We start from the raw sequence: 27,588 nt of genomic DNA, 5'->3' as shown, positions 1-27,588 counted from the left end.
AAATAAAAATAAAAATTGAACGCAACATCAAACCCCAGTGATAGGTAGGCCTCAACATGAGGATCTTCTAGCTCATAAATCAGGCCCATAATCATGAGGTGGGCCAGACACAAAGTAATTTTTTGCCATCGATTAATAGAAAAATACAAGTTAAGTCCATTTAAAGGGTGAATTTAGCTCATTTTCATACAAGGAAATTCTTATGATGGGTCCAACCAATTGGATGGATTGGATGTACGCGAACATTAAAGAATAGAATTTATCAATTGCGTGGACTTAAGATCTCCTCATTTTATTATTACAAATAAAGAGAAGGGGATCGCCGGATCGGCAAGACATAAACCATGTTCATCTTCTTCAAGTTCCAAATGGCAAATGTTACCTGGAATACCTTTACTCAATGAATTAACGAGGTGTGAGATAAGGAAGAAGAGATGGGAACAGAGGTCGTGTTGAGGTTTCTCATCGATAAGCTGAAATCGTTACTCGGGGGGGAGGAAAGAGCATGGTTAACCACAGAGCTGCAAGACGAATTCTCCAAAATCATAAGTGAATCGGAGTGCCTGATTCCCTTCTTACAGGCGGCAGACGCGAGCGCTGAGACTGAAGCAAGAAGAATTTGGATGAAAAGGGTAAGAGAGGTAGTTTTCGAGGTTGAAGACATTCTAGACGATTTGGCCCTTCACTTCTGGCAGCATGAATCTGTTGGTGTTCTCCATAAGGCATTTTCGACCATTCCCGACAAGATCATCCGCCATCGGATAACTGTTCAGATCCGAGAAATTCATACGAAATTCCAGAAATTATCCGAGGACGCACATGTTTATTTGATGGCTGGTGGAATCTTATCTTCTGCTTCTGAAGACCATTCGATATTTCCTCCACACTTGGAGGAAGATGATATTGTGGGCACTAAGACGGCAATAGATGAACTACTCAAATGGTTAGTAGAAGGAGAAGAACGACTTACAGTGGTATCGGTGGTTGGAATGGGGGGCTTGGGCAAGACCACTCTTGTCAGACAAGTCTTCAATAGTCCCTACATCAAGAATCGCTTTGATTGCCATGCTTGGGTTACTGTCTCGCAAAGCTTCAGAAAGGATAAGCTCCTACAAAGCATGATAAAGCAATTCGACGAGCAGGTTCACCACGAAGTACACGGTTGGACAGAGGTGGAGTTAGCAGAGCATCTTCACCGCTATCTTCAATCCAAGAGGTATGTGATTGTTCTTGATGATGTCTGGAGCATAGATTTATGGGAAGGTATAAAGCATATGTTACCTGATACCAGATGTGGTAGTCGGGTGATCGTCACAACAAGGAATTATGAGGTGGCCATGTCCACCTATGGCCATGTCTACAATCTCCAGCTCTTGACTTCCGAAGAGGCTTGGAGTCTCTTCCGCAAGAAAGCATTTCCACCTGATGCTGAATGTCCTCAGGAATTGGAGAAGCCATCTCGATATGTTGTAACAAGATGTGGCGGGTTGCCGCTAGCAATTGCAGTAACGGGCGGCTTCTTTTCAACGAAGAGGGATTTAAGCGAGTGGGAACCATTTATTCACAATCTTGGCAGCAAATTGGAAAGCAATCCCTATTTTACAACTTTAATCAGAGTGATCAAGTTGAGTTACAATGCTCTTCCCTATTACCTTAAATTCTGCTTCTTATATATGGGGATTTTTCCTGAAGATGTTCCTATTAGAATTACGAGGCTGATTCGACTTTGGATAGCGGAAGGATTTGTACAAGCGATGGAAGGTAAGACAAGGGAGGAGGTTGCACTGGGCTACCTCAATGAGCTTGTCAGAAGGAGCTTGGTTCGTGTTTCAGAATTTCATGATGATGGGAGGTTGGGAAGTTGTCAAATCCACGATCTTATCCGTGAAATGATTCTTTCGGTAGTCAGGGAAGAGAGTTTCTTCATAAGATACGGTGAAGAAGACATGAACTTGTATGGAAGGGTCAGACGTCTATACATCAATGACAACTTTGCAGGCGTTTTGATGCTCGAAAGGTCACAACACCTTCTCCATCTTCGATCATTGTTAGTGTTTGGGAAGGAGAGCATCTTCGGGAGCGTGCTAGCTGAAATGGGCGTTCATAAATTTACGTTTTTGAAGGTGTTGGATTTGGAAGGTACGCCTGTGAAGAGCTTGCCATCTGAAATTGGGAATCTATTACATTTAAGGTATTTAAGTTTGAGAAATACAATGATTACCGGTCTCCCAAAATCCATGGGGAAATTGGTGAATATTGAAACCTTGGATCTCAAGGGTACATGTATAGCTGCATTGCCCATTGAGATTCTCAAACTCAAATTCCTCCGCCATCTCATTGTTAGTCACTATGACATGAATGGGGTTTCAGTTCCTAAAGGAATAGGGAAATTAAGCGCATTGCAAACCTTGACATGCATTGACATAGCTAGTGAAGTAGCTGCGATTAGCGAATTAGGGAACTTGATTCAAATGATGAGGTTATGCATTGCAAATTTGAGAAGAGAAGATGGAAGAACTTTGTGCTCCTCCATCGAGAAGATGAACCGCCTAATCTCTTTCAAGGCAATGTCAAAAGATGGCAATCAGTCTCTTGATCTACCGGCTATATCACCTACTCCACCACATCTTCAGCGTATACATCTGAACGGACGTCTGGAGAATTTACCAGATTGGATCGCATCACTTCATAAACTGGTCAAGATGAGCCTGTTTGGGTCTAGACTGAGTGATGACCCACTTAAAATCCTTCAGTCTCTGCCCAATTTGGTGGTTCTCACTTTGGAAGCAGCTTATGATGGGGAAGAGTTGTGCTGCCAAGCAGAAGGACTTCCAAAACTTAAGGTGCTAAAACTCGCCAGGTTGTATGGATTGAAATCGATGCGAGTGGAGAAAGGAGCAATGCCATGCCTCCAGAAGCTACACTTGGATGAATGTAAGATGTTAGAGAAGGTTCCTTTCGGCATCGAACATCTCACCCACCTCAAAGAGCTTTACCTGATGAAGATGCCAGATGCATTGATCAAGAGTATAACAAGTGATGGAGAGGAAGACCACCGGAAAATCGAGCACATACCACTCGTACGAACCAAATCAATCTCAACACTGGCAGGTAATCTTTCTTCTTCTTCTCTACAAGTTGTCATCGCCATTGATGTTTGAGTTGCCTTCTCATAAAAATGTCCCATTTTCTTTGGAATTTCTATGTACAGAGAAAAATAATTTATAGTTTTGGAATGTCCTCCCTTGACTGTAATCTCCAAAGTCAGGAGGGAAAAGGAGCTTATTTGTATTGAAAATCAAGAGCTCCTTTCCAAATGAGTGGGAGTGCATCATTACCACCTCGAGAATTTCCGAAATCATGAATTATTTTTCTTGTGACGGGAGCCTAAACATTTAGAACCAGGGCAGTCAATGGGCAGGCTGTGCCTAGCCCATGGCCAGTCTGGTGATGAAAAAGATCTAAATGATCGACAGTTTGAAATGAATCTAATCAAAGATTTCTTTTTCTTTTTATTGTAAATCTTTCGTCTACAACAAGTGCCATCATATAAACAGTTTGGATTGTTTAATCATTTCCCGATGTTGCATGTATACTGAAATGGTAATCATAACTGTCCACTCTTATCGTATAATGATAGCCCTCTTGATAATTGCACCTGCCCATCGGTTCAAAATTCGGCTTGAGCCAGTTTCAGTCCCTGTCTGTTGAAATCCTTTTTTACAACCAGGGCATCGACTTTAGACCAAGCCCATTGACAGCCCTAATTTAGAACTGAGGACAGATACCATTTACGGAGCAGCTTTTTGCTAGATTTAGGTATTTGAGAACAGGGGAATATGAGATTCAAGATAGCCAGCCCAGCTTGTGCCCAAGGCTTATGTTTCCAGCCCAGGCTGAGCCCTTGGGCCAATTTTAGGGTCCCACTCCCTGGACCTCTTATTTATTTATTTATTTTTAAATCCCTCTATATATATTCAGAAAAGTCCCAAAATTTACAAGTGGCCTCCAGAAAACAAAAAAGAGGATCCGGGCCACCTATCATATCCATTTACAAGGTTGCCATTAGATATGGTGACTTGAAACCCCTTTAACTCTCTGATCGCCCCCAACCCCACCTTATCTAACAGATACATGCCCTTGATTCGGATGGGCAAATCATTTGCCTTCCTAAAGAGTGTCACTGGCCCATTGCTACCCCTGGTTAAAATGCAGTTGTTGTGTCATTTTGTTGCATGGTGCTGAATCTGATTACTCACCCATCATATCCCAGGCATATCTTGATCATTCAAATCATGACACTGGTTGGCGGGCGTTCAAGTGTCCATCGAAGAAAAAAAAAAAAAAGAAGGAAAATTGTTAGCTGTCCAAGTCCAATGGCCAACACCAGATGGTTACAACTGTCCGATCAGTGGACTTCTATTTGGTTGTGCTCCCTCCATGATAAGCCAATGGTTTGTTGGATCTGGATTGAAGTACATAGATGGCATAGGTTTGAGAGATGAGTCATAGTGGAAAATGCATATGGAATTTGTGGCCTTAAACTAAGCCCATTTGGCAAAAATTAAGTTTTGAAGTTATTATTTTCATGATGTATGATCTCATTATATTAAATATCCATTTAATGATTAATAATGCTATTGTCTGACTTAAGATTCAAATTTAAATGAGTTTCGAATTCTTTTCTTGTTTAGTTATTAAATTGATAAAAACATACTGATGTATTGCTAGATTCTCCATGTGCCCCACCTTTGATTGTGCATCCATTTATTGGATGGTTAAAGATCATATCAATAAGTGATTTTTTTTTTTCTAGTTAGGAGAGGTCGACCATTCAAAGTTAGGCCCCACAAGGTGGATGGTTTGATTAGGTTGATAATACAGACGGATGGTTTGATTGGAGCAATGTTGAAGTTTATTAATATATTGGAATGACTTTGAAGGTTAACAGTAGATGAGCCCAAGATTGAGGATCTACGGTCTGATTACGCCAATATTAAAGATAAATGTTTTCATTGGGACAAATTTGATGATGAAGGGTTCGATTTGCTGATATTGATATCAACAGCGCATTTTGTGTGATATGAAATATCAATGGTATATAAAACCAATATTAAAGTTGAATTGTTTGATTGAACCAAAATTGGAGATGAATAGTCTGATAGGACCTATATTGGACATCAATGGTCTAATCGAGCCAAAATTTGAGATGAGCGATTTGATTGGGCCAATATCGAAAAATCAATGGCCTTATTGGACAGATGTCAAAGCCAAAATGATGTATTTCAATTAAGCTATAATGATGTTTCAAATGCCTTCTCGTAGCATAATAAATTATGTTACAATACATGATGTTTATAATCTATAATGAGGTTCATAATAATGAGCTATCCATTTAGAGAGCTATTGGTTAGATAGAATTCTTGATTGTTGTTGTTATTTATGCAGCAATCAACTAAGGATAGGCCAAGCTATATGAATGGTTGAGATGTTGTTGTTGTTTATGCGGCAATCAACTAAGGATAGGCCAACCCCACATTCTAGCACATTTGAAGTGCACCATAATTGCATATGTATGCGAATCCTTGCATACTTATTCCATCGTCCTCACAAAATTTTATATGTTGGTAGGTGAATGATCAAACATCTGCAACAATTGCATGTGAGGAACCCACAAGGTACCTCAATAGGTGTTTCAAAGAAGAGGTCCACCCACAAGACCATGCAGCAACAATCACTAGGTTGTCAATAAAGAAAGGTATGCTCTTATTCATATCTCTCGGATAGTGTGAAGAATGTGGTAGCTATTACTACATCAAAGACACGATGGTTGATTGATTTCAAGGAACTTAGTTTTTCTTATGTATCATATAGTGTGCTGAAATTTCCTACAAATAAGTTTGGGTTTTCAGTTTGTACAAATGGGGCCCATGATAACAGCACTCTACATGGTACAAACGTTTGGTTAATGCATTGTATAATAACTAATGTTGTATGGTGTGTATGCTTTGATAAAGTGGTTTGGTGTGATGATTGTTATTTTCATTTCAGTTGATGGGTAATGTTTAGTATCTGTTGTTTGAACTTGGTATTATAACACCTTATATGACATGATATGGTGTGGATGCTTAAATAAATAGTTTGGTGGGGTGTGCTCTATGGTGGTACCAGGCAGAAGTTCGGCCCATGTGCTGTATTCACGACACATCCGATCCATCCATCAAATGCATCGCCTCACGTTGCCCCCTTGGTCTAGAAATCAACCCAAACGGAGCTTAGGTGGGTGAAGGCTTGTCAAAGTGGACCTCTTCTAATTGATGGCCACATCAACGGTTCCGATCAATGGCCAGAAATTAATCATAGCTTCTGATTCTGACAAATGGTTGCAAAGTTATGACTACTGTTGGAAGTTACAGTGCATGTTGGTCCATCTCAACCTGATTTCTTTCACTGCTGACCCTCCATTAAGAGATCTATGACATGGCCTACATTTACATCATCTTCGCATGCAGGAAGTATTCACATCCACACGTTTATACATCAAATAACTTAATAACCTAGGTAACATGCACACACACCTGGCTTAGCAACATCCCTAGACCTTTTAAATGGCACACTTCGATGACCTATTGTCAATCTGAACCATTCATTCGTTCATACAACTAGGAGCAAGCCGTGGTGCAAAAATTGCAACCCTTTGAACGATCCCAATGTGTTAAAACCATCCATTATTCATAAGCCATAAATCACATGATTAGAATTATCAAATCAAAGTGTTAATATAGAATCATCAAAATTAAAGAGTGAGATTTATCTACTGATGTTTCAAGATAATGATTGGACCTATTTAGTTTCCCCAATCAATCTTGGCTATCCATTTTCATGTTATCGATCAGAAACTTAGGATCACCTTATTAGCATGATTTTTGCACCATCACTTGCTCCTAGCTATATGAACGAATGAACGGTTCAGATTGACAATAGGTCACTCCTTGTGCTGTTTAAGGTTCCAGGAGATTGTGAATGGCCTCATGAAGGTGGTTTTGGGATCCCTTTTCTTGGAAACCTCCTCTTGAAGATGTGCGTCCAAACGAGCCCTAAATGTGGACCATCTGGTATCATTTAATTTATTTTTATTAAATGTTGAATACCTAGCATTCACCTGATAAAAGTCCAAGATATCAGACGGATATGCCAATATGCTAAGTTGGCACACGTATGCATTTGTGTTCAGCGCTTTGAAGATGGAGCATCTGGACTTAGTCTTTGGGGTTGCCAACCAACTCTTCTATTATTTAAATAAATAGGTCTGTTTCGTGAAACCCATGACACCATCCTGGGAAGTTTCTTGTCCAGATGCGATTGATGTATGGTAAAATCCAGTGGTCTGGTGGGCCACACTTATAATAAGAAACAGTGGTGAGAAGAAAGATAAACAACTGCGTACTTTCAAACGTATTCTACACTTTTATCCACCTTATGTTTGACTTTTTAGCATGGGCCAGAAGGACAGAAGCCCATCACTGTAGGCTTTCCAAAGGAAAATAATAATAATAATAATAATAATAATAATAATAATAATAATAATAATAAGAGTTGTCATGGGCCAGGTTAGCACCAGGCCTGGTTCGGGTTTGCCTTAAACCAGCTGTAGTCCTTAAAGTCCTGATCCTAGCCTTATTTAGGCTAGTGATGCACACTCCCTTAGCCCAACTCAAGTTGAGAGGTCAGCCCATGAATCAGGCCCAAGGATGGGCATCCCTCCAACCCATTATTGGTTGGGTGCATTGCATGGCATCTAGGGTTGAGTTGGGCCTCAGGCTAACTCCTCTTGAGGTTGGGTTACACTCCCTCAACCAGACCCAATGCTGAATTGCGTCCCTATCGAGACCTCTTTACAGGTCAGATTTCATGAGCCAAAGAACTTGCAACGTTCATTTTTCACAACTCAAGAATTTTGATGAAGAGGAATAATCAGCGCATTGGGAGAAATCAGAGCCACCCATCAAGCCATCCTAATTTTTAGACACCTCAACTGAAAACTGATTATCATATGGGCCATAACCAACATTGAATTTGGACCATTGGCCAAAGTACAAGCAGAATGGCCATCCACATAAGATGAGCAGTTCCTCTGACATAGAGATGAGCTCCCGAGCTGAGTTGTCAGACGATAGAGCTCTGTGGGAGAAGACTCGCCCCACTAAGAATATCTACGACGCCGACAAGGCACCTATAAGGGAAAAGCTCGAGCCTCGAGCTCCCCAGCACTCCAAACTGACCAAGTCGACCACCACCAGAAGCGGTACTAGGAATTCTGAGAGAATTTCACCCCAGACCCGAAAGAGGAGGACCCAGCCTAACCTCAACCAAATATTATCCAACAGAGGTGGGCTCGACGACATCTTTGAAAGTAGTTTTCCAATAAAATAGAGATCTTCTAGTGTATTATACATTAATACATGACAGCCTTTGGAACCTTACATATACCACAATCCTAAACCAGGAGGTAAGATCTAATCTCCAATCTTTACCACTAAGATTATCACCCCACAGCCCTAACTTAAGCATTGGAGGGTCGACGGGGGCCTCTGTGGCCTGTTCTTAGGAGGTCCATCGAAGGGCACAGTTCTGCATTCATCGTATCTGTTGGAAAAAATCTAGCAACAGCAACCTTCATTTGAATGGCTTTGGGACCTTTAAAAATTAGTCTTTAAGGTTCAAACTAAAACAAGGAATCAAAATATTATTGCAGTCTGTTTCCAAACAGAACCTAATGATCACCATGCACATGGCAGCCATATATACAAAATCTAGACCATTCAATTCCAGCAGCTTACCATGAATGGCCCATACCTCCAAAGTCTCACCAATTGGATGATCCTAACTGCAGAATAGGGGTACTTTTGAGGTTTACAAATGGACACGAGAAATCCAACAGTCTACATTCAATTGCAGAATGTCCATTCTATCATCAGCAAGGATCATCAGTCTCACACCCCTCTCCATATGCACTTTAACATGCAGAACATGTACTAATTATAACCATGGTTGAAACTCAGCTCAAATCAACTCGCCACGATTTGGGTGGCGATTCAGGCCGAATCACTTGTACGGTCAAAGCGTTCATTAGCAAAGAAGTCAGGAAGAAGGAGGATGTGATGATTTTGAGCTCTCAACCTCAATGTGAGTGATGCCTCAGTAAGGTGCATGCTTCAAGCTGTCCATTTATTCATCATTTTACATATACACCACACATGTTGGCTTTTTGTGGGTGAAATCTACACCACACGTCCAACAAACAATAGCCACATGTTTTCACTTCTCAAAATACTCTTATCTTCAAAATGTCTTACCATGCCCTCGAATATATATATATATATATTTTGCCTCAATTGTTCAAACCGAGGTTGAAACCCCCGTGGCTAAAGGCTTTAGCCTCAGTTTTAGCAACCGAGGCTAAAGTGACTTTTATAGCCTCGGTTCTTCAAGTGAGGCTAAAAGAACCTTTTTAGCTTCAGTTTTATTGAAATTATGCTAAATCAAAATTTTAGCTTCCATTGTTTTCAACTGAGATTAAATCCAAATTTTAACCTCAATTGCCTCCAACCGAATATATATATATATATATGAAAGTTCATGGGAACTAAATGCAGGGGCAAAAATGTCCAAAACAGGTGATAAATTTGAAACATTGAAGAATGAAATAATAAATCAACAGTCAGGATTGATTGTTGGATCATTGGCCACTCAGAATAGAGTAAGCTGGATGCTTCCAATTATCCAACCATCTTTGCACGTGGCCCCCATGCTCTCGAAACGATTTCTTTGTTAACTATCAATTTTTCTCATGGACGGCCTAAGCTGAGCCCTTGGATCAATCAATCCTGAAACTTGGGCCAAGGTTTGGGCCTTGGGTTTAGCCCAAATATCCACCAGATTTGACCTTCATAATTAAATTAAGCCTAGCCAGGTATAAGAGCATGGATTATTGTTCAATACCACAATGATGTAGAGCGGGTCGTGAACAGTTTCATTGTCAAGATGGATCAAAAAAGGCAAGGTTGATGACAGAAGTGATCCAGACCGTCAGACCTTAAATCGGGCGTATCTCGCAAACCGGAATGAGTTATGATTTTGGGGTAGGACGATCTATTTTAGCCACCCAACCTTGCTATGCCAGGTTGCCCACGTTGAATTTGCGAAATACCACCAGATCAATGGTCGAATTCCCATTTTATTTTCGTTTTTATTATTTACAGTAAGTTTTAGTTTCAATATAACTCTTCATCCGTTGGGCTTTAGGAGTTGCCCCCAACATGAAAAGTGCTTAGAATAATTAGGAGAACACCGTGGTCTGGCTAAATAGGACACTTGCTATTTTTGGCTCAAAACCATGCGCACTAGTAGACATAGGGGTGCACACAGTTCGGTTCAGTCCAGTTCTGGAGTGAAACTGGAACCGAACCATTCCTTACGATTCCAGGATTTTCGGACCGGAACCGGACCATTAGCACCTTAGAACCGAACCAAAACCGGACCATGAAAACCGGTTCGATTCTGAATCGGTTCCACAGTTCTGGGCTTTTTATAATCCGGCCCAATTGCATGTTAATTTAGCCCATTTTCATTCATGTTGTGATCTACTTGATGAATGGTTTAGATACTGTATATGGTGTGAAAAAATACATTTATGAAAACAAGCAAAGGGTGCATTGTAAACCATAAATCATGAGTCAAATATACAACTAAAATATATTGTAAACTCATGGTTCCAGGTTCGGTTCCATGGATCGGATCCACGGTTGGGATTCATGGTTCGGATCGGTTCTACATACCCCCAAATTGGAACCGATCTGAACTAAACGGTTCTTTAGTTTTTGGAACTGGAACTGGAACCGGAACTGGTGCACTCTAGAACCGGACCATTTGGTCGGTTCCGATCTAGTTCCACGATTCTACCGGTTCGATGTGCACCCCTAAGTAGACATCATGACATTCTATAAATAGTAAGTTTGCTATCTATAGTAAGTTGCGATTTCTAGGAGTTTTAGTTGTAGTTTGATTCCGAAACTTCTCCCATGGCTTAGTATCCCTATTTAAAGGGTTGTGAACTCGTTTATTTCATTCATCAATTAAATTAAGAATTTTATAAAATTTATGTTCTATTTTTCTTGCTTTTTCCTCGTGGATTCGAGAAGTCTCTATGAGGAGTCCGGAGAAACTCCATGGATTCGGAGTAGTTATCCTTAAGGAAGACGGTAATCGACCTCATCATGTTCATCCCTGTGTCACACAAGGCCTAAGCCAGAAATAAATAAGCTATAGATGGGCTAGTCTTGGACTATGATAAAATAGGCTTGTTATGGATGAAAGAAGGCTACGGCTTAACGTACTGTTCCTTGAGTTGGGCCGGGTTTATTGGTCATTTTAGCATGCAAGCTATAATCCATCAGGAATGGACCCCCATAGTCTAGATGACCTGGACTGATTGCTACATGCATGCTACTTGTCGAGCGGATGACTCACCACCATTAAAAAAATGGCCATGAATTCAAATTTAACCTTGTCCTTGAGTAAGACTGGTGCTTTGTTTTTAATTTAATGTAGGAGGGAGAAAAAAAAAATGAGTTGGACTAAGGCAAAGGATCCATAGAATGAGAAAATTATACCCTGGCAGAGTACAATTGTTCATAGGTATATATGCACTAGAAATCTGTAAAACTGGTACATGCATGGATGAAATTAAACTGTCCCAATGGTATGATGTACTACTGTAGATGGGCCCACACTAACTGTTTCTCAGCCGTTGGGAAAATGTCCACGTATACAAACTGGGCGCATTGTTAAGACACTAACACTTGCTGATGCATAGGACTCGGTACTTGTATTCCAGACAAAAGGTATTCTATAATGCTCGGTAAATGTTCACGAATACAGACCGGTGGGACTTAACATGGATGGCCCAAGCACCAAAAATTCCACATTTTGGAAGATTCTAGCCATTTGAATCCATATCTTCATCTTTTTCCTGTGATCGACCCCCTACTCTGGTATTGATTGCATATTTCGTAGCCATTTAACGTACGGCTGACCACGGCCCCACATCTATCAATGGTCTCTGTGGGCCCAGCATGTTTTATATGTAAAATCCACTCCGTCGTTAGGTTCTTTCCTTAGTGTAGGCCTTGAAGCCAAAAATTAGCTAGATTCACAAAGCATTGGGAATGCAATACAACCATAGATTTGTGTATGGGGGCCATTGGATTGCATATCCCTCATCAAACCCATTAATCAAGTGTAACTCACCATGACACAGAAATGTATAAAATCAACATAATAAGAAACTCAAGTGGGCCACACCATGTGAACCACATGAACTTAGAGGTTTTAAATATCTTATCCCAAATATATATATATATATATATATATATATATATTAGATTGACCATGATTTCAATTAATCCCAGAGCTCATCATCAATTCAAAAGCTCAGTCCATTGGTGGGCCACATGACTAAGGGAAAAAAAAAAACTTGTCTGTTGATGTTCTAGTACTCCTCCCACCAACCGATGCCGAACAGCAATTTGATTAAGCAACGTAATTTGATTGGGAAGCCATATTATACTTGACTTTTTTCTATATAAATTAATATTGATTAAGGATAATTAAGATTAACAAAGAGAAATGGTCCACTTCTTTGAGAGGACTATAAGATATAGTGGTCCATGTTGCATTGTGACAGTTGGACACTCCAATCAATTGATCTCAACTGTCCATTAGATCTGTAAAGCATTTCAAGAGCTACTATGGGCCCTATGTCTATCAATGCTCTCAGTGGGGTTCATTGTGTTTTATATGTAAACTAAACTATATCATTAGGTTCTATCTTGATGCTAGGCCTTGGAGCAAAAAATCACATAAATGCAAAACAAAGGTGTATCAAACCATAGGACTAATGGGGATGCCATGCAATCATGCAGTACAAAAATCAGCCTAATAGAAAACTTAGGTCGGCCAGAACATATGAACTCTGGAGATTTTAGGAGCAATTTTACATTGTCCCCATTAACACGGCCCACTTCACTCTTTTCAAGGTGATCTTTGGTACAGTGAAAATGAACAAATTCAATAAGGAGGCCATCAGATTGTGTATCTTTCATTAAACTCATTAATCAAGTGTAACTCACCACGATGAAGAGAAGGTATAAAAATCAACCTGATAAAGAAACTCAGGTAAGCTAAAACACATGAACTTAGAAATTTTAGAAGCAATTTTACATTATTTTCCCATTGACATGACTCATTTCACCCTTTCAAGATGATCTTTGGTATGTTTGGTGAAAGCAAGGGTTCTCACATAGTGAATAGAGTAAATTTCACATATACAACATGGGGTGACCGATAAATGACCGGTACTTTGTCGTATGCACCACCACATTATGGTGTACAACAGATATTCTAAACTGTAAACAATGAATTCTAGGAATTCCAGCAACCAACCTAGATTGTCCATTCAATCCATCTCATCCTCCATTGAAGATCTTATCCAAAAATTATATTAGACCATGAGTTTCAATTAATCCGAGAGCTCATCATCATTCCGATTACTCAATCTATTAGTGGGTCCCCGTACATGATTTGATTAAGGAAAATTGATTAGGAAGGTCACACACGACTTCGCTTTTTCTATATATATAAATAATAGTGATTACATGGTTCACTTCTCTGGGGAGCACTATAGTTTATAGTGGTCCCTGTTGCATTCGGACACTTAGACATTCCAATCAATTGATCTTGACCGTCCATTAGATCAATCGAACACTTTAGGAGCTACCGGCCCATCTATCAATGATTTCTGTTGGGCCTACCATGTTTTATATATAAAATCCAATCTATCATTAGTTTCTATCCTTGATGCTAGGCCTTGGAGCAAAAAATCAGCGAAGTGCACAACTCAGATGAGCTACACCATAGGGAGGACAGGGATTTCCTGAGAAAGCCTCCTGTTCGAAGTTCCTGTGTGCTGGGATGTTAGGTGGCGTCCACCGTGATATTTGTGAGAAATCCACTAGGTCCATCCTTTTTGAAATTTCATTTTAGGACACCTGACTAAAAATGAGGTGGATTCAAAACTACAGTGGGCCACACTAGAGGGAAATTTGGGAAAAGAAATGCCTGCCATTGAAACCTTCTTAGGCTCCACCTTTATGTTTATTTGCCATCCAAACCGTTTATAAGGTCATTCCCACTGAGATGAAGTGAAAAAACAAAAAGCTTAGCCTGATACAAAGATTTTGTGCCAATACAAATGTTTCAACAATGGTCAATGAATCTCTATTGTTTACTCGTGTGGCTGACTTTTGAATCCGCCTCCCTTTTCCATGTATCCTAAAATGAGTTTGCAAAATGGATTGACAGCGTGGATTTCTTACAAACATTACAATGGCCCAGAATCAGTGTCCCATAAGGAACAATGGGGATGCAATGCAACCATAAGTTTTTATGTGGGCCCATCAAAGTGTTAATCTTTCATCAAACTGGTTTTACAAGTGTACCTCACAAGGACAAAGAGAAGATAAATCAGCCCAATGAAAAACTCAGGTGAGCCAAACCACATGAACTTAGAGACTTTAGAAACAATTTTAATTACATTGTCCCATTGGTGTTGCCCAATGCACATTTTTTAGATGATCTTTTATATATACGTTAAAAATAAGGGTTCGCACGATCGAGTGAATTTCACATCTAGTACATGGTGCGCCCCACAGAATTGAGGGTGTTTTAGTAAGGTGTTGCCTTTGGATTTCCCTAACACACCAGTATTTCCTTCAAATTTTAAGAGAAATGACCAACAATTTGTCCTATGCAACACCACATTATGGTCTATGACAGATAATCTAAACCGTAAACAATGAACACCAAGACATTCTAGCAACCAATCTGGACCGGCAATCAATCATCTCATCTTACATTAAACTTCTTATCCAAAAAAATATATTAGATTGATCATGATTTCAATTAATCCCAGATCTCATCTTCAATTCAAAAGCTCAGTCCATTGCTGGACCACACTACTTAGAAAACATTATAAAAACTTGTCTAGTGATGTTCAAAGAAGCTGCCACTGGTGGAAAATCTGTAGTCCTCTCACCACCAACGGACACTGCACGGCAATTTGACTAAGGTAAATTGATTGGGAAGGCCGTATAATACTAGACTTTTTCTCTATATAAATTAAAAATTGATTGGGAAGGCCGTATAATACTTGACTTTTTCTCTATATAAATTAAAAATTGATTGGGAAGGCCGTATAATACTTGACTTTTTCTCTATATAAATTAATATTGATTAACAATAATTAAGATTAACAAAGTGAAATGGTCCACTTCTTTGAGAATACTATAATTTATGGTACTCTATGTTGCATTGGGACACTTGGGCACTCCAAATGATCTCAGCTATCCATTAAATCTATCAAGCATTTCAAGAGCTACTATGGGCGCCACATCTATCAATGTTATATATATATAAATTCCATTAAGTCGTTTAGAAGCATAACTCAGGTGGGTCACACCATAGGAGGGGATGACGCAATCATATGCTACGAAGGCCTTGCATGGGATTCCCCCACCCTATCAATATTCCCTTTAAAATATAAGAGAAATGACCGGCACTTTTGTCGTTATGATCTACACCAGATAATCTAAACCGTAAACAATGAATACCTAGACATTCCAGCAACCAATATAGACCCTCCATTTGATCATCTCATCTTCCATTAAATATCTTATCCAAAAAATATATAAGAGTGTGATTTCAATTAATCCAGAGCTCATCATCAATTCAAAAGCTCAGTCCATTGGTGGACCACACTATACGTAGAAATTTTTTAGAAAACTTGTCTAATGATATTCAAACAAGCTGCCACTGGTGAAAAAAATTGTAGTCCACCAGCACCAACCGATGCCGCACGTTAATCTGATTGAGCACGGTAAATTGATTGGAAAGGCTACATGGTACTTAACTTTTTCTCCATGTAAATTGATATTGATTAACACTAATTAATCATAATAAAGAGAAATCATCTACTTCTTTGAGAGCACTATAAGTTATATTTCTCCATGTTGCATTGGGACACTTGAGCACTCCTATTCAATTGATCTCAAATGTCCATTATATCTATCAAGCATTTCAAGATCAGCTATGGGCCCCACATTTATTAATGGTATCCATGGCACCCATAATGTTTTAGATATGAATTTGGATACTCTGCTTGCCACAAATAGAAAAACTTATTTGTTGCAATATGGTTGGGCCACATCATCACATATTGCATTTAATACAACACTGCAAAAAACATAAGTGATGATATGAACCAATTACAATGTAGAAAAATAGAAAAAACTTGTTTGTGTCAAACAAATGATCCGAATTCTTTATATATCAATTCCACTACATCTTTAGATTCTATACTTATGATAAGATTTGGAAACAAAATCAGCTAGATACACACCTCAGGTGGGTCACATCATAAGAATAATGGCCATGCAATCATAGGTTTGTGTAGGGGCCTACCAGATTGTGAATCTTTTGTTAAGCCCGTTAATTAAGTGTGACCCATTTCACTCTTTTTGGAGATTGTCCTTGATATGATCGGTGAAAACTGATTACTCGAGACTACATGAAAAAAATAAAATCTATAGCTATAGAAAACAAAGGTTGTCACTTGATGAATAGAGTGAATTTCAGGCATGCATACAACATGCTGCACATCTTAGAACACAAGGTGTTGCATGGGATTCTCCCACCCCACCAATATCTCCTTCAAAATATAAAAGAAAAGACCGGCACTTTGTCGTATGCACTACCGTATTATAGTCTACAACAGATAATCTAAACCGTACACAATCAACACCTTGATATTCCAACAACCACATGTCCAGTGATGTGTGAACAAGCTGTCAATTGTGGAAAAACTGCAGTCCTCCCACTACCAACCGATGCCGCACGGCGATTTGATTAATCAAGGCAGATTTGATTGGGAAGACCGTATACCACCTGTCTTTTTCCTATATAAATTAATACTGATTTAGACTAAATAAGATTAACAACGAGAAATGGTCCACTTCCCTGAGAGCACTATAAGTTATAGTGCTCCCTATTGCACTGGGACACTTGGGCACTCCAGTGAAGTGATCTGGACTGTCCATTCTATCTGTTAAACATTTCAAGAGCTACCACCTAAAAATCACACTTATCAGATGATCCAGTTCATCAAGAACTTGGCCTTATTTTTTAGCCATCCGTTTTCCAAGCTATGGACCAGATGGTTAAGTTCATGTGACAATCATTATTCTTAAGAAACATAAGGAATCCATGGTGGACAAAACAAATAAACAGCTCAAAATTGTGAATTGAACCCCTTTTGTTAGCAATCTTGACAGTCCGTTTTATAGGTTATTGATTGGATGGTTAGAATCATGTCATCAGCATGGCACATTTTTTATTATTCATAAATCTTTTCAATTTACATTCAGGTGACTCACAAAAAAGACCCTGCCCCACCTATCATATGAGCCCGTATACAAAGGAAAACAGACTCAGGACCGCCCACCATGCAGGGCCTAAAACAACCTTCGACAAAAACAAAACAAACAAAACAAAGGCCCAAAGAAAGACGCTGAAAAGGGTGAGCCAACACCAATCCTCCTCACAACGGGTTCGGATTGCAGATAGAGGATCTAAGAGAACCAAGCTTAGTTTCTAGGTCGCAATCCCAAGATCAAGGACCAGTGCCCATGTAATGTGAGTGTGTGTGTGTGTTTTTCATTTTTAAATCGCAATCCTAACATTAGATTTTTTGAACGATTTTAACCCTGATTCATGGGCACTGGTTGGTAGAAATTGGATCATAGGCTTTTTTTTTTAAAAAAAAAAAAAAAAAATTAACTGTCCGATAAATTAATGTCTAGAAATCTATAATGGATAACTAAGTAAGCTTAGTTCTTTCCGTCACGATACATCTATAATGGATAACATATTTTGAACAAATTAGTATTCCACGTCTGCAATTTCTAATTAATTTCTAAGTGCCTGAGTATCATCGTCACTGTGATAGTTTCAAGGTTTTCCGCCTAAGTATCATCGTCACCCTGCGAGAGTTTCAAAGTTTTTCTCTTCTCAATAGGTTTTAGAGGTGTGCCGATGGAGAGAGAGAGAGAGAGAGAGAGAGAGAGAGAGAGAGAGAGAAGGGATTCCAGCGAGGCACGGGGGAACGTCAAAGCAGGTACGGCCGGGAGCTGTGCAGAGACTTTTCCGGCCAGTTGTGCGGCACGGGGAGCTTCCAGATTTCCTGCAGTTAGAGGGGGAAGTAGGTAAGATCATATTTAAAAAAAGAAAAAAGAATAGAAAACCTATACCATTGATGACTTGCAATTAAACAGGACGAATGGACATCCAAACATAGGCCACTAGAAAAGTCTGTCGGACCACACCATTGACTGCAGGGTTTTATGAGTGAACCCGTATGGGCTCAATGGATGAACGGAGGAGATGTGGATCCTACATCAGGGTGGGCCCGACACATGAATCTTCTAGGAAACGGATTGGCTACTCCCCTGCCACCAGCCAATGGCTGGTGGTCGGTGCCATGTGGGCACCACCATTATGTATGTGTTTCATTCATTCCATCCATATATTTTTATAAATCATTTTATAGTATCGCACCAAAAATGAGGTATATCCAAATCTCAAATGACCACATTACAGAAATAGTGTTGAATGAGTGTAGACCATTAAAAACTTTTTGGGGGCCATAAAAGTTTTGGATCAAATTGATCTTTGTTTTTTCCTTTCATCTGAGTCTGTATGACCTAATGAACAGATTGGATGTCAAATAAATAGTACAGTGGGCCTTAGGAGGATTTAAATGGTAGATATCCAATCATTATATGTTTTTCTGTGATGTGGTCCACTTGAGATTTACATCCTACTAATTTTTGGGATACGGCGTAAAATTATCTTTCAAAATGGATGAACGGAATGGATGAAACACGTACATCATGGTGAGGCCCACAAAGAACCGACCACCAGCCACGGGGTTGGTGGCAGGGGGAGTAGCCAATCCTTTCCCAATCTTATACAAACAGTTGTAGAGGAGCCGGCCTCATGGTATTTAATGCATGAGGCCGTATCCGGTTTAAAGATTTCCACGACAACTTTAACGTACAAGTCAATGTGGGGGCCACCATGATGTCCTAGTTTGTCAAATCCATCAATATGTGTGGCACCTAATGCTCTCTTAGTTTCCGAAAACTTCAGCTGATCCAAATCTCAGGTGGGGCACACCACGGAATATTTGAGAAGGGGACACCCACCATTAGAAATCTGCCAGATAGTATATGTGGTCCACCATGTTTTGTATATGTCATCTAATTCATTTAGAAGCTTCAAACAACTACGATGACGGACACCCAAAAAGTCCTTTCAAATCCAAAACTCAAGTAGGCCACATGATGTGATTTTATTTTATGAATGTTCTTACACTGTGCTTCACCTGAGCCTTAGTCAACCTGAGTTTTGAGATCCACAGAGAATAGGAGAAGATACACATTATAGATGGATTGGATGTCATTAAAACATAACAGTGGACCCAATGTGTCCATTTGTAGGTTAAAAGACTGTATTTGGATGCAACCTCTTGATGTATTTGAACTTAGATACTTTTGAAGCTTGTCAACGCCTGAGTATTTGTCATCCATAGGACAAAAAAAAAAAAAAAGAAGCTCAACTACTCGTTAAAAACAAGGGCCGAAAAGTTGGGCAGGTTCATCCCGACCGACCTGTGACCTGACAATGGGTTGGGCCCGGGTAGGATGTATTAAGCACGATCTAGAGCTTGGGTTATACAAACACCAACCCAATGAAACTTGGGTCGGGCTCTGGTTGAGATCTTGGGTTGCCCAACCCAACCCGAACCTGAACCCGATCAATATATAGGTTACTAATAAACTATAATTGCGTGTGGATCGTTTGTGCTGAAGGCATAGGAAATTCCTGTGTTGTTGGGTTTCATTGGTCCACATCATTTCTAATGACTTAAGCTAATAAGATATATCAGATTTTTCTCTCCCAAATAGTTTGCGTGCTACACAACATGACTTTTAAAAAAATAGCTATCCTATGTTTTAGCTTGTTTGTTTAGAAAAAAAAAACAAAATTATTCTTTATTGAAATATGACTATAGATACAAAAATTAAGCTGTGTATTGAAATACAATAGACTAATATAATAATGAAAATATTATCATGTATCCAATTGACCAACCCGACCGAGCCCGCTTGAGTTGGGCTTGGGTTAAGAATTTCCAACCTGAGGTTGGGTTGGGTTGGGTTAGGGTTAAGGCATAGGAACCTTGGGTTGGGCTAGGGTTGAGCACCAACCTGACCAACTTTTAGCCTTATTAAAGACCTCAATAATACATAGTGATGAAGGGAGGTATGTGATGAGGTTGATCATCATCATCGTCTTCCTTATGGGATATCTTCTCTAAATCCATATATCTCTCCGGACTCTTCATAGAGCTTCCAATTTACTCCAGGTATGCAGATTGCATACCAAGCGACTTAGTACACAATATCATCCTGAGTAAACTCTGTGGCCCACCGTGATGTATGTGCCTTATCTAAGCCATCCATTCGTTTTACCAGCTTATATTAGGTCATGAGCCCAAAATTGAAGCATATCCAAAGCTCAAGTGGACCACACCACAACAAACAGTGGAGATAATGACATTCATTGTTGAAACCTTTGTAGGGCCCACAATGTTGTTTATTTGTCATCAAACCTAGTCATAAGGTTATAGAGACATGAATGAAGGGAAAACACAAATATACGGTTGATCCAAAACTTCCGTGGATCCCAAGAAGCTTTTAACAATAGGCATTCAACTCCTAATATTTCCTTTGGTGTGGTCCACTTGAGCTTTGGATATTCTTCAATTTTGAGCTTATACTCTAAAATGATCTGGAAAAATGGATGGACGATGTGGATAAGATACATATATGATGGTGGCCCCAGAGATGCTACACGGTACACTTTTAGCTATGCAATTCACTCTTGAGGCTAGTGAGTGGGGCCACACAAAGGGAACAAGTGCGCCCATGATTTTCGTATAAGGCCTACCATGTTTTATATATGAATGCCACATCATACAGACCATTTGCTCTAGATGAAGGGTCAAGCCAAAAATCAGTTTGTTTTGAAATCTAGGTTGACCCTTGTGTAAATTAAGGATGGATGTTACATCCCACACTTTGGATACAGAGTGTGCATCATCAGACATGAGTTAAGGTCCATGACTCTTACTCCAAATGTACATAAACCCTCTTGTCAATGGTTGTTATGAGGCACATTTTAATGTATTATAGGTCCTCACCACATAAACATATAAACATCTAGACCATTACATGTTCAGATATATACACACACACAGAGTGTCATGCTCACTTGCGCACCTACGCACATGCACACCTTTGCACACGTGTCATGTGTGTCTAATCCGAATGATCCATGTGATGCGAAATCCATGAAACCGCAGGGGAGAAATTTTCACTATGATCTAAAATTCTAGTGGGCCATAGCAAAGAGAATGCAAATCAAGGGAGCAAACTATTTTCAATTTTCATGGCCTACCAAAGTTTTGGGTCGAAGTAAAATTTGGGATCGGGGGGCTTCATGAGGTGCTTCTTCGCGTGGACTGTTCAGATTTTAGAGTCACATTACATGTGATGAATTCTCAAAAAAGTTCGCATGGGTTCCATGTGAATTGGTGCGCAGCTGAGCTTTCGGCAATATATATTCTTAATCCATCGTGTTCACAAATACAAATAAAACTCTAAAATCAACTATGTCACCCATTTAGGACTTCTATTCAACTATAATATCAAATAACGTCTTTAACAAATCTTAACTATAAATTATGAATTGTCAAATCTAACATAAGTAATTAAAAAAATAGAAAATAAATCCTCATCAACTACTTTCATAAACAAAATAATCCATATAATATCAGGCAAGTTCATCTTCCGCCAAATATAGCCAATGGTCCTAAGTCTCTTCTGCTAACTCGACCTCATTCTCCAATATTTGATTTGATTGCCCTGCATCGTCCGTCTCTATATGGTTATTAAATCTACAATGTTAGCTAGATAGGCTAATGAGTGAACCCCGCATAGTTCATATGTAACACAATATAAGATATCGCAAATAAAATGGATTTGTATATATGCAGCATGAGTATGGATGCAGAGGTATCATGGGATGCATGTCAAGTTGGATGATCATCCACTTGCTTAAGTCGAATATCCGTCAACCCGAAAATTGCACCCGACAAACATCCACCACAAGTAGGTATGGACAATATTTACTCGTCAAACATTCACCTATGTAGGCATGAGCAATCATACATCTACTTTGTGAGTAGGCTTCCACTATCATGGGCATCTAATAATAAATCTATCAAGCGCAATCATACATCTACTCTGAATTAATCTTTTAATAATTTTGAAAGATTATAGTAATATTATTTTATTATTTTTCAATGCAAATATTGAAGAATTTTAAAATCTTGGTGGTACTTCTCATAGCCAGTGTCGGTGCAAAAGAAGCAAAGTTATGAGAGACATTCTTCCAAAATAAAAGGCCGCGAAGGGTTAACATAGAAAAAGCAATGGGGTGTTTTTAATTTCTACCAACTGTGGACTTTGAAAATGATGGAAGACATAGACTGGGCCACGAGTATTGACAATGCGAAAGATAATTTCAATCAAGAAACTGAGTCGGGAGTTTGGACCAACCTTTCCATTTACAAAATACCACAGTACATGAAGACAAATGATCTCGATGGCGGAGCATACAAGCCACAAGTGGTTTCAATCGGGCCTTTCCATTTTGGCGAAAATCATTTGATGCCAATGGAAGAACACAAACGTAGAGCTTTTATTCACCTCCTTATAGAGACGGACAAAACGGTAGAAGATTACATGGGCCCATTGAGAGTCATATTGCCAGAGTTGATGGACTCTTATGAGCAACTCGACGAGCGGTGGCGACAAGATCAAAATGAATTCCTACAGTTAATAGTTCTTGATGGGTGTTTTGTGATAGAGATTATTCGGAAGAACTTCACCAATTATGCTCCTAGTGACCCAATTTTCAGTGAACAACGGCAGCCAACCATTATTGAGTATATCAAAAGAGACTTGCTATTAATGGAAAACCAACTACCTCTACCCGTTCTTGAGAAGTTGGCGGCCATCCTTGCAACAGCCACTGGAGTCCAGGTAAAGTTGTTAGTATGCTTTTTGCAATTGAATTATATGATACTCAGATTACGTATGACACTTGCTATGCAAGCGAGTAGAAGTTATGCATGCGGAATTCATTAACTCACTTGAGGATCTGATTCCATGGACACTTATTTTTGGAAATATGATCATTGGATAATTTTCATTTATATTTATTTTGGAAATGTCCACCAACCCAGTAGTCAGATAATCAGATAAAAATAAGTATAATTTTTTTTCGTTCATGATACATTTAAATTAAGAAACATGATTTTTAGGGTTTAATTTGACTTACTTGTGTGTTACTTTTGCAAATTTTAAGTGCTTGCATTTCATTCATGACACTTTTTCAGAGTATCAAAGTTTGTCTCCTTTTTATTTAGGAAGCATTTTATACAGTATAGCATAGCTAGGAATCAATAATCCAATCTTAACTATTAGCTTGGTCGTGTGCCAAAAGGCACTTTAGAATGAGAGGTTTCTAAAGGGTCCATGTGTGATCATCTATCTATCATGATTGTTTGTCCGTAAGGAATATGAGGTAGGAGACATTGGAACATTTCCAGTTCTAACAAGAGGAGCTATGTTTTAATATTCAAATCATTTGTTTGTGCCTCAAAATTCAACTCATATCACAGTGATAACCTTTCAATTTGTAGCCCAAAGTAGAAAACGCATGAGAGAACCGCATACAGCAAAGGTCCACTTTCAAGTGAATAAATCCCAAAATTGTGGGGGGGGCGGGGCGGGAATGGACCATCCATCTATGCATTTTGGAAACATAGCCATTCTATTCAAAGTATCTTTGTGTACCTAGCCACTGCTGATTTGGCTATGATAAGGTAAAGTGGTAACATAAGCCACAAGAAATGTTGCTAGAAAAATTGTTATGTTATTCTAATTATTCATGCTTATAGTTAAACGGTAAAGAGCATGAAAACTTGGCTCACTTGAAACCTAGTTGGGTAGTGTCGACTTAAAAACTTGGGTGAGTTTCTCCAAAACTCAGCATGAATTTTTCTACGTTTTAGTAGTATTGAATATGTAAAAGTATACATGATATATAAATAATGTCGAGCTGTGTCTAATTGAGTCTGAGTTTTGTCAAATTTTCTCAAATTTGTCGCATTTTTGGGGTTACGGTTTTTGTCCAGTTTTAACTAAATCATGATTAGATTGAGTTTTTCCTAAACATTGGTGAAATCTAATCGAGTCAAGTCAACTTGAACAAGTCAAATCAAGTTCTATTTTTTTTTCTTTTCTAAATCATGTTCATGCTCATCATTATCTCATTAAAATTTCATGCAGAGTAATATAAACAGCCTCCTACTAAACTTTTGCTTCCCTGATAAAAGAGTTACATACATGGGCCGAGGCAAGCATATGTTGGACGTGGTTCGGCAGAGCATGGTACAAAGCACAATCATGGACCAAGACACCCAAAGACCCATCGTCACTAGCCAATTTGTCCAGTGCATGACGGATATAAGCCAAATTGGGGAGAGAAGCTTGAACAACAACCGATGCGCAACAGTGCTATACGATGCCGGAATCAAGTTTGTAACGAATAAGACCCAGAACCTAAAGAATATTGCATTCAAGAATGGCAACCTCCATCTTCCCACCATTACCATTGAGCAGAACTCCGAGTCTATGTTCCTTAACTTCATCGCATTCGAGCAGCTTCATTTGGAAGCAGGTCGTTCTATGAGTTCTTACTTTCTATTCATGAGTGGTCTCATAATCTCAGTCGATGATGTTAGATTCCTCCGGGATAGAGGAATCATTGAAAGCTCGACCGTATATGATGACACCATCAGAGAGATCATCATTAAGCTAACCAAGGGCTTGTTTTTTGGCAAAGATGATAACTTTTGTGAATTACAACAGGAATTGAATAACTATTACATGATAAGCAAAGATACGTGTAAAAGAAAAATGGACAGATGGTATTTAAAACTATATGATACATACTTCGAAAGCCCTTGGTCCATCATCAAACTTGTTGCAGGATTCTTCATCTTGACCGCGACAATAATCGGTGGCATTTATGCCGCGGTATCAAACTACGACTGCAGAAATTGAAACGCAGCTACATAAAGTGGTAACTTGTTAATTCGAGTCAACATATTCATATTGCATCAGCCATTAAGCATTGCAAGCCATTTCCTTTTATGTGTAAGCATGATCATCTATTGAAAGGGAAAAAAACAAAAAAGAATTATGATTGATCGCAGGATAATAGTTTTCTTAAATTTTTATATAAAACTACCTCATTAATATAATATTTACATCCTGGTACCTATTTAAATTAACTTTTCATTAAGTTACCTCATTAATCAAGTTAATAGTCATGGAGGTATCTTCTACTAAATTTCTTTAGATTAAATGTACTTTTTTCAAAAATGAAAAATTGCCCACCAATTAACTCAATTATTGAGGCAGCTTAATGAAAAGTTAATTTAAATAGGTACTTAAATGTAAATGATGTATTGATGAGATAGTTTCCTGTAAATTTTTCTTTTTCTACCCTCTTATTCGCAGACATTAGTTTGTGCAATCCAGACCATTGGACTACGTCTCATTTAAACCAAGTAGATTTCTACCATAAGGCCATCTAGGAGAAATCTTATTTATTTATTTATTTCAGAGATCATCCATATTGACTACCGCTATTTGGATAGCTTGTTTTGAGTTACATATGTACAATATGTACCATTTTTTAGTGCACGTGTATCTAAGGATCCCACTCTACAAGAGTATCCAAAAAAAAAAAAAAATTGTTCTCCTGCAAAGGATATCCTATTCTTTCCTCCTGCTTGATGTAGAGTGGGTCGCGAATAGTTTCATGGCCAAGATAGATCAAAAAAGGCCTAGTCGACGATAGAAGTGATCCGGGCTGTCGGACCTTACATCGGGTGTATCTCGCAATCCTGAATGAGTTATCTGACGTAAAATATATGATTTTGGGATAGAACATGCTACTTTAGCCAATAACCGAGTTGGTTGCGCAATCCGGAATTGCGAAAAACTCCTGAATCGACGGTCATTTCTCTGTTTTAATTTTATTTTTACTATAAATAGTAAGTTTTAGTTTGATTGTAACTCTTCATCCATCAGGCTTTAGGAGTTGCGCCCAACGTGAAAAGAGCTTAGAATAATTAGGAGAACGGTTTGGTGAAGCCAAATAGGACACTTACTATTTTTGGCCAAAAACCTTGCGCACTAGTAGACATTACGACTATTTATAGTAAGTCGCGAATTCTAGGAGTTTTAGTTGTAGTTTGATTCTGATTTCTTTCCCATTGGTTGGTACCCCTATTTAAAGGGTTGTGAACTCATTTTTATTCATTCATTAATCAAATTCGAATTTATTAGAATTTATTTCTATTACCTGCTTTCTTTCCTCGTGAATTCGAGAAGTCTCTATAGGGAGTCTAGAGAAGTTCCATGGATTCGGAATAGTTATCCTGTTGAGGAAGACGGTGCTCGACCTCACGTCCTCCCCTGCATCACTGCTACATAAACATTGGGACACAACAGAGACCAGTGGCCTGGATTACCGGATCAGGAAACTCAATTTTCAGAATTGAAAACCCATATATATGCCCAAAGCCTTCTTTGGGTGTGCTATAATTCCTCTCACAGAGGGTAGGAATACAACTCAGTACCTTCATGCATGTTTTCAAATTGCAGAAACACTTATGAACCAGAAATTACATTGAATGAAGTGTTCTAACTGTACGACTCAATGGCAACGATTGGATGGTCACAATGGAAAGCATCAGATGGTCCCAATTCAACCCAGTAGATGCCCATTAATCAGGTCGGTGTTATTCAATTAATCTGATTTCGAGGTTATGACCTATCTATAGTGGGTCCCATGATTTGGAATGTTCAGTTTGAGTTACACCTGTGTTTCGCATACAATTTTATACTAGTCTTCCATACATGTCATGGCTGAAAAATCGTGCTGGTCCACTAACCATTGCAGCCACATTTTACTAAAAGCTGGACAGTTAAAAGAGTTGATAAACATTTTACATACAACTGTCTTGTATTACCCATGTGGCCCACTCGATGATCGGTTAGGCCCGCCTGATGAACCGCCATGATCGTCCACTCATGATTGGTTAGTGGAGGATCAAAGATTCAGTGGGGTGCCAAGTGCGCAAGATCAGAAAACATTGTTATCACGAGGATTTTATTAATAGATCTAGAAGCATATGCAAATCCAATA

General features: G+C 39.0%; 1 protein-coding gene across 2 annotated transcripts in view; it reads left to right on the top strand.

Moving 5' to 3' along the window:
• The first annotated feature begins 141 nt into the window (after positions 1-141).
• LOC131257875 (disease resistance protein RPM1-like) overlaps positions 142-27,588 on the top strand; it is a 39,469-nt gene continuing 12,022 nt past the window's right edge. The window contains exons 1-2 of one of the 2 annotated variants that reach the window (XM_058258801.1): positions 146-3,111; positions 5,632-6,062. In XM_058258801.1, coding sequence (XP_058114784.1) covers positions 435-3,111; positions 5,632-5,639 — 2,685 coding nt within the window. In that variant the 5' untranslated portion in view covers positions 146-434 and the 3' untranslated portion in view covers positions 5,640-6,062. Of the gene's footprint in view, positions 3,112-5,631; positions 6,063-27,588 lie in introns of those variants that run through there. The other variant, XM_058258802.1, reaches the window with a different exon arrangement.

Source organism: Magnolia sinica, chromosome 10 (genome assembly GCF_029962835.1).
Source record: "Magnolia sinica isolate HGM2019 chromosome 10, MsV1, whole genome shotgun sequence".
Taxonomy (NCBI): domain Eukaryota; kingdom Viridiplantae; phylum Streptophyta; class Magnoliopsida; order Magnoliales; family Magnoliaceae; genus Magnolia; species Magnolia sinica.
The sequence above is the reverse complement of the archived record's forward strand: the minus strand, read 5'-3'. Positions and strand labels throughout refer to the sequence as shown.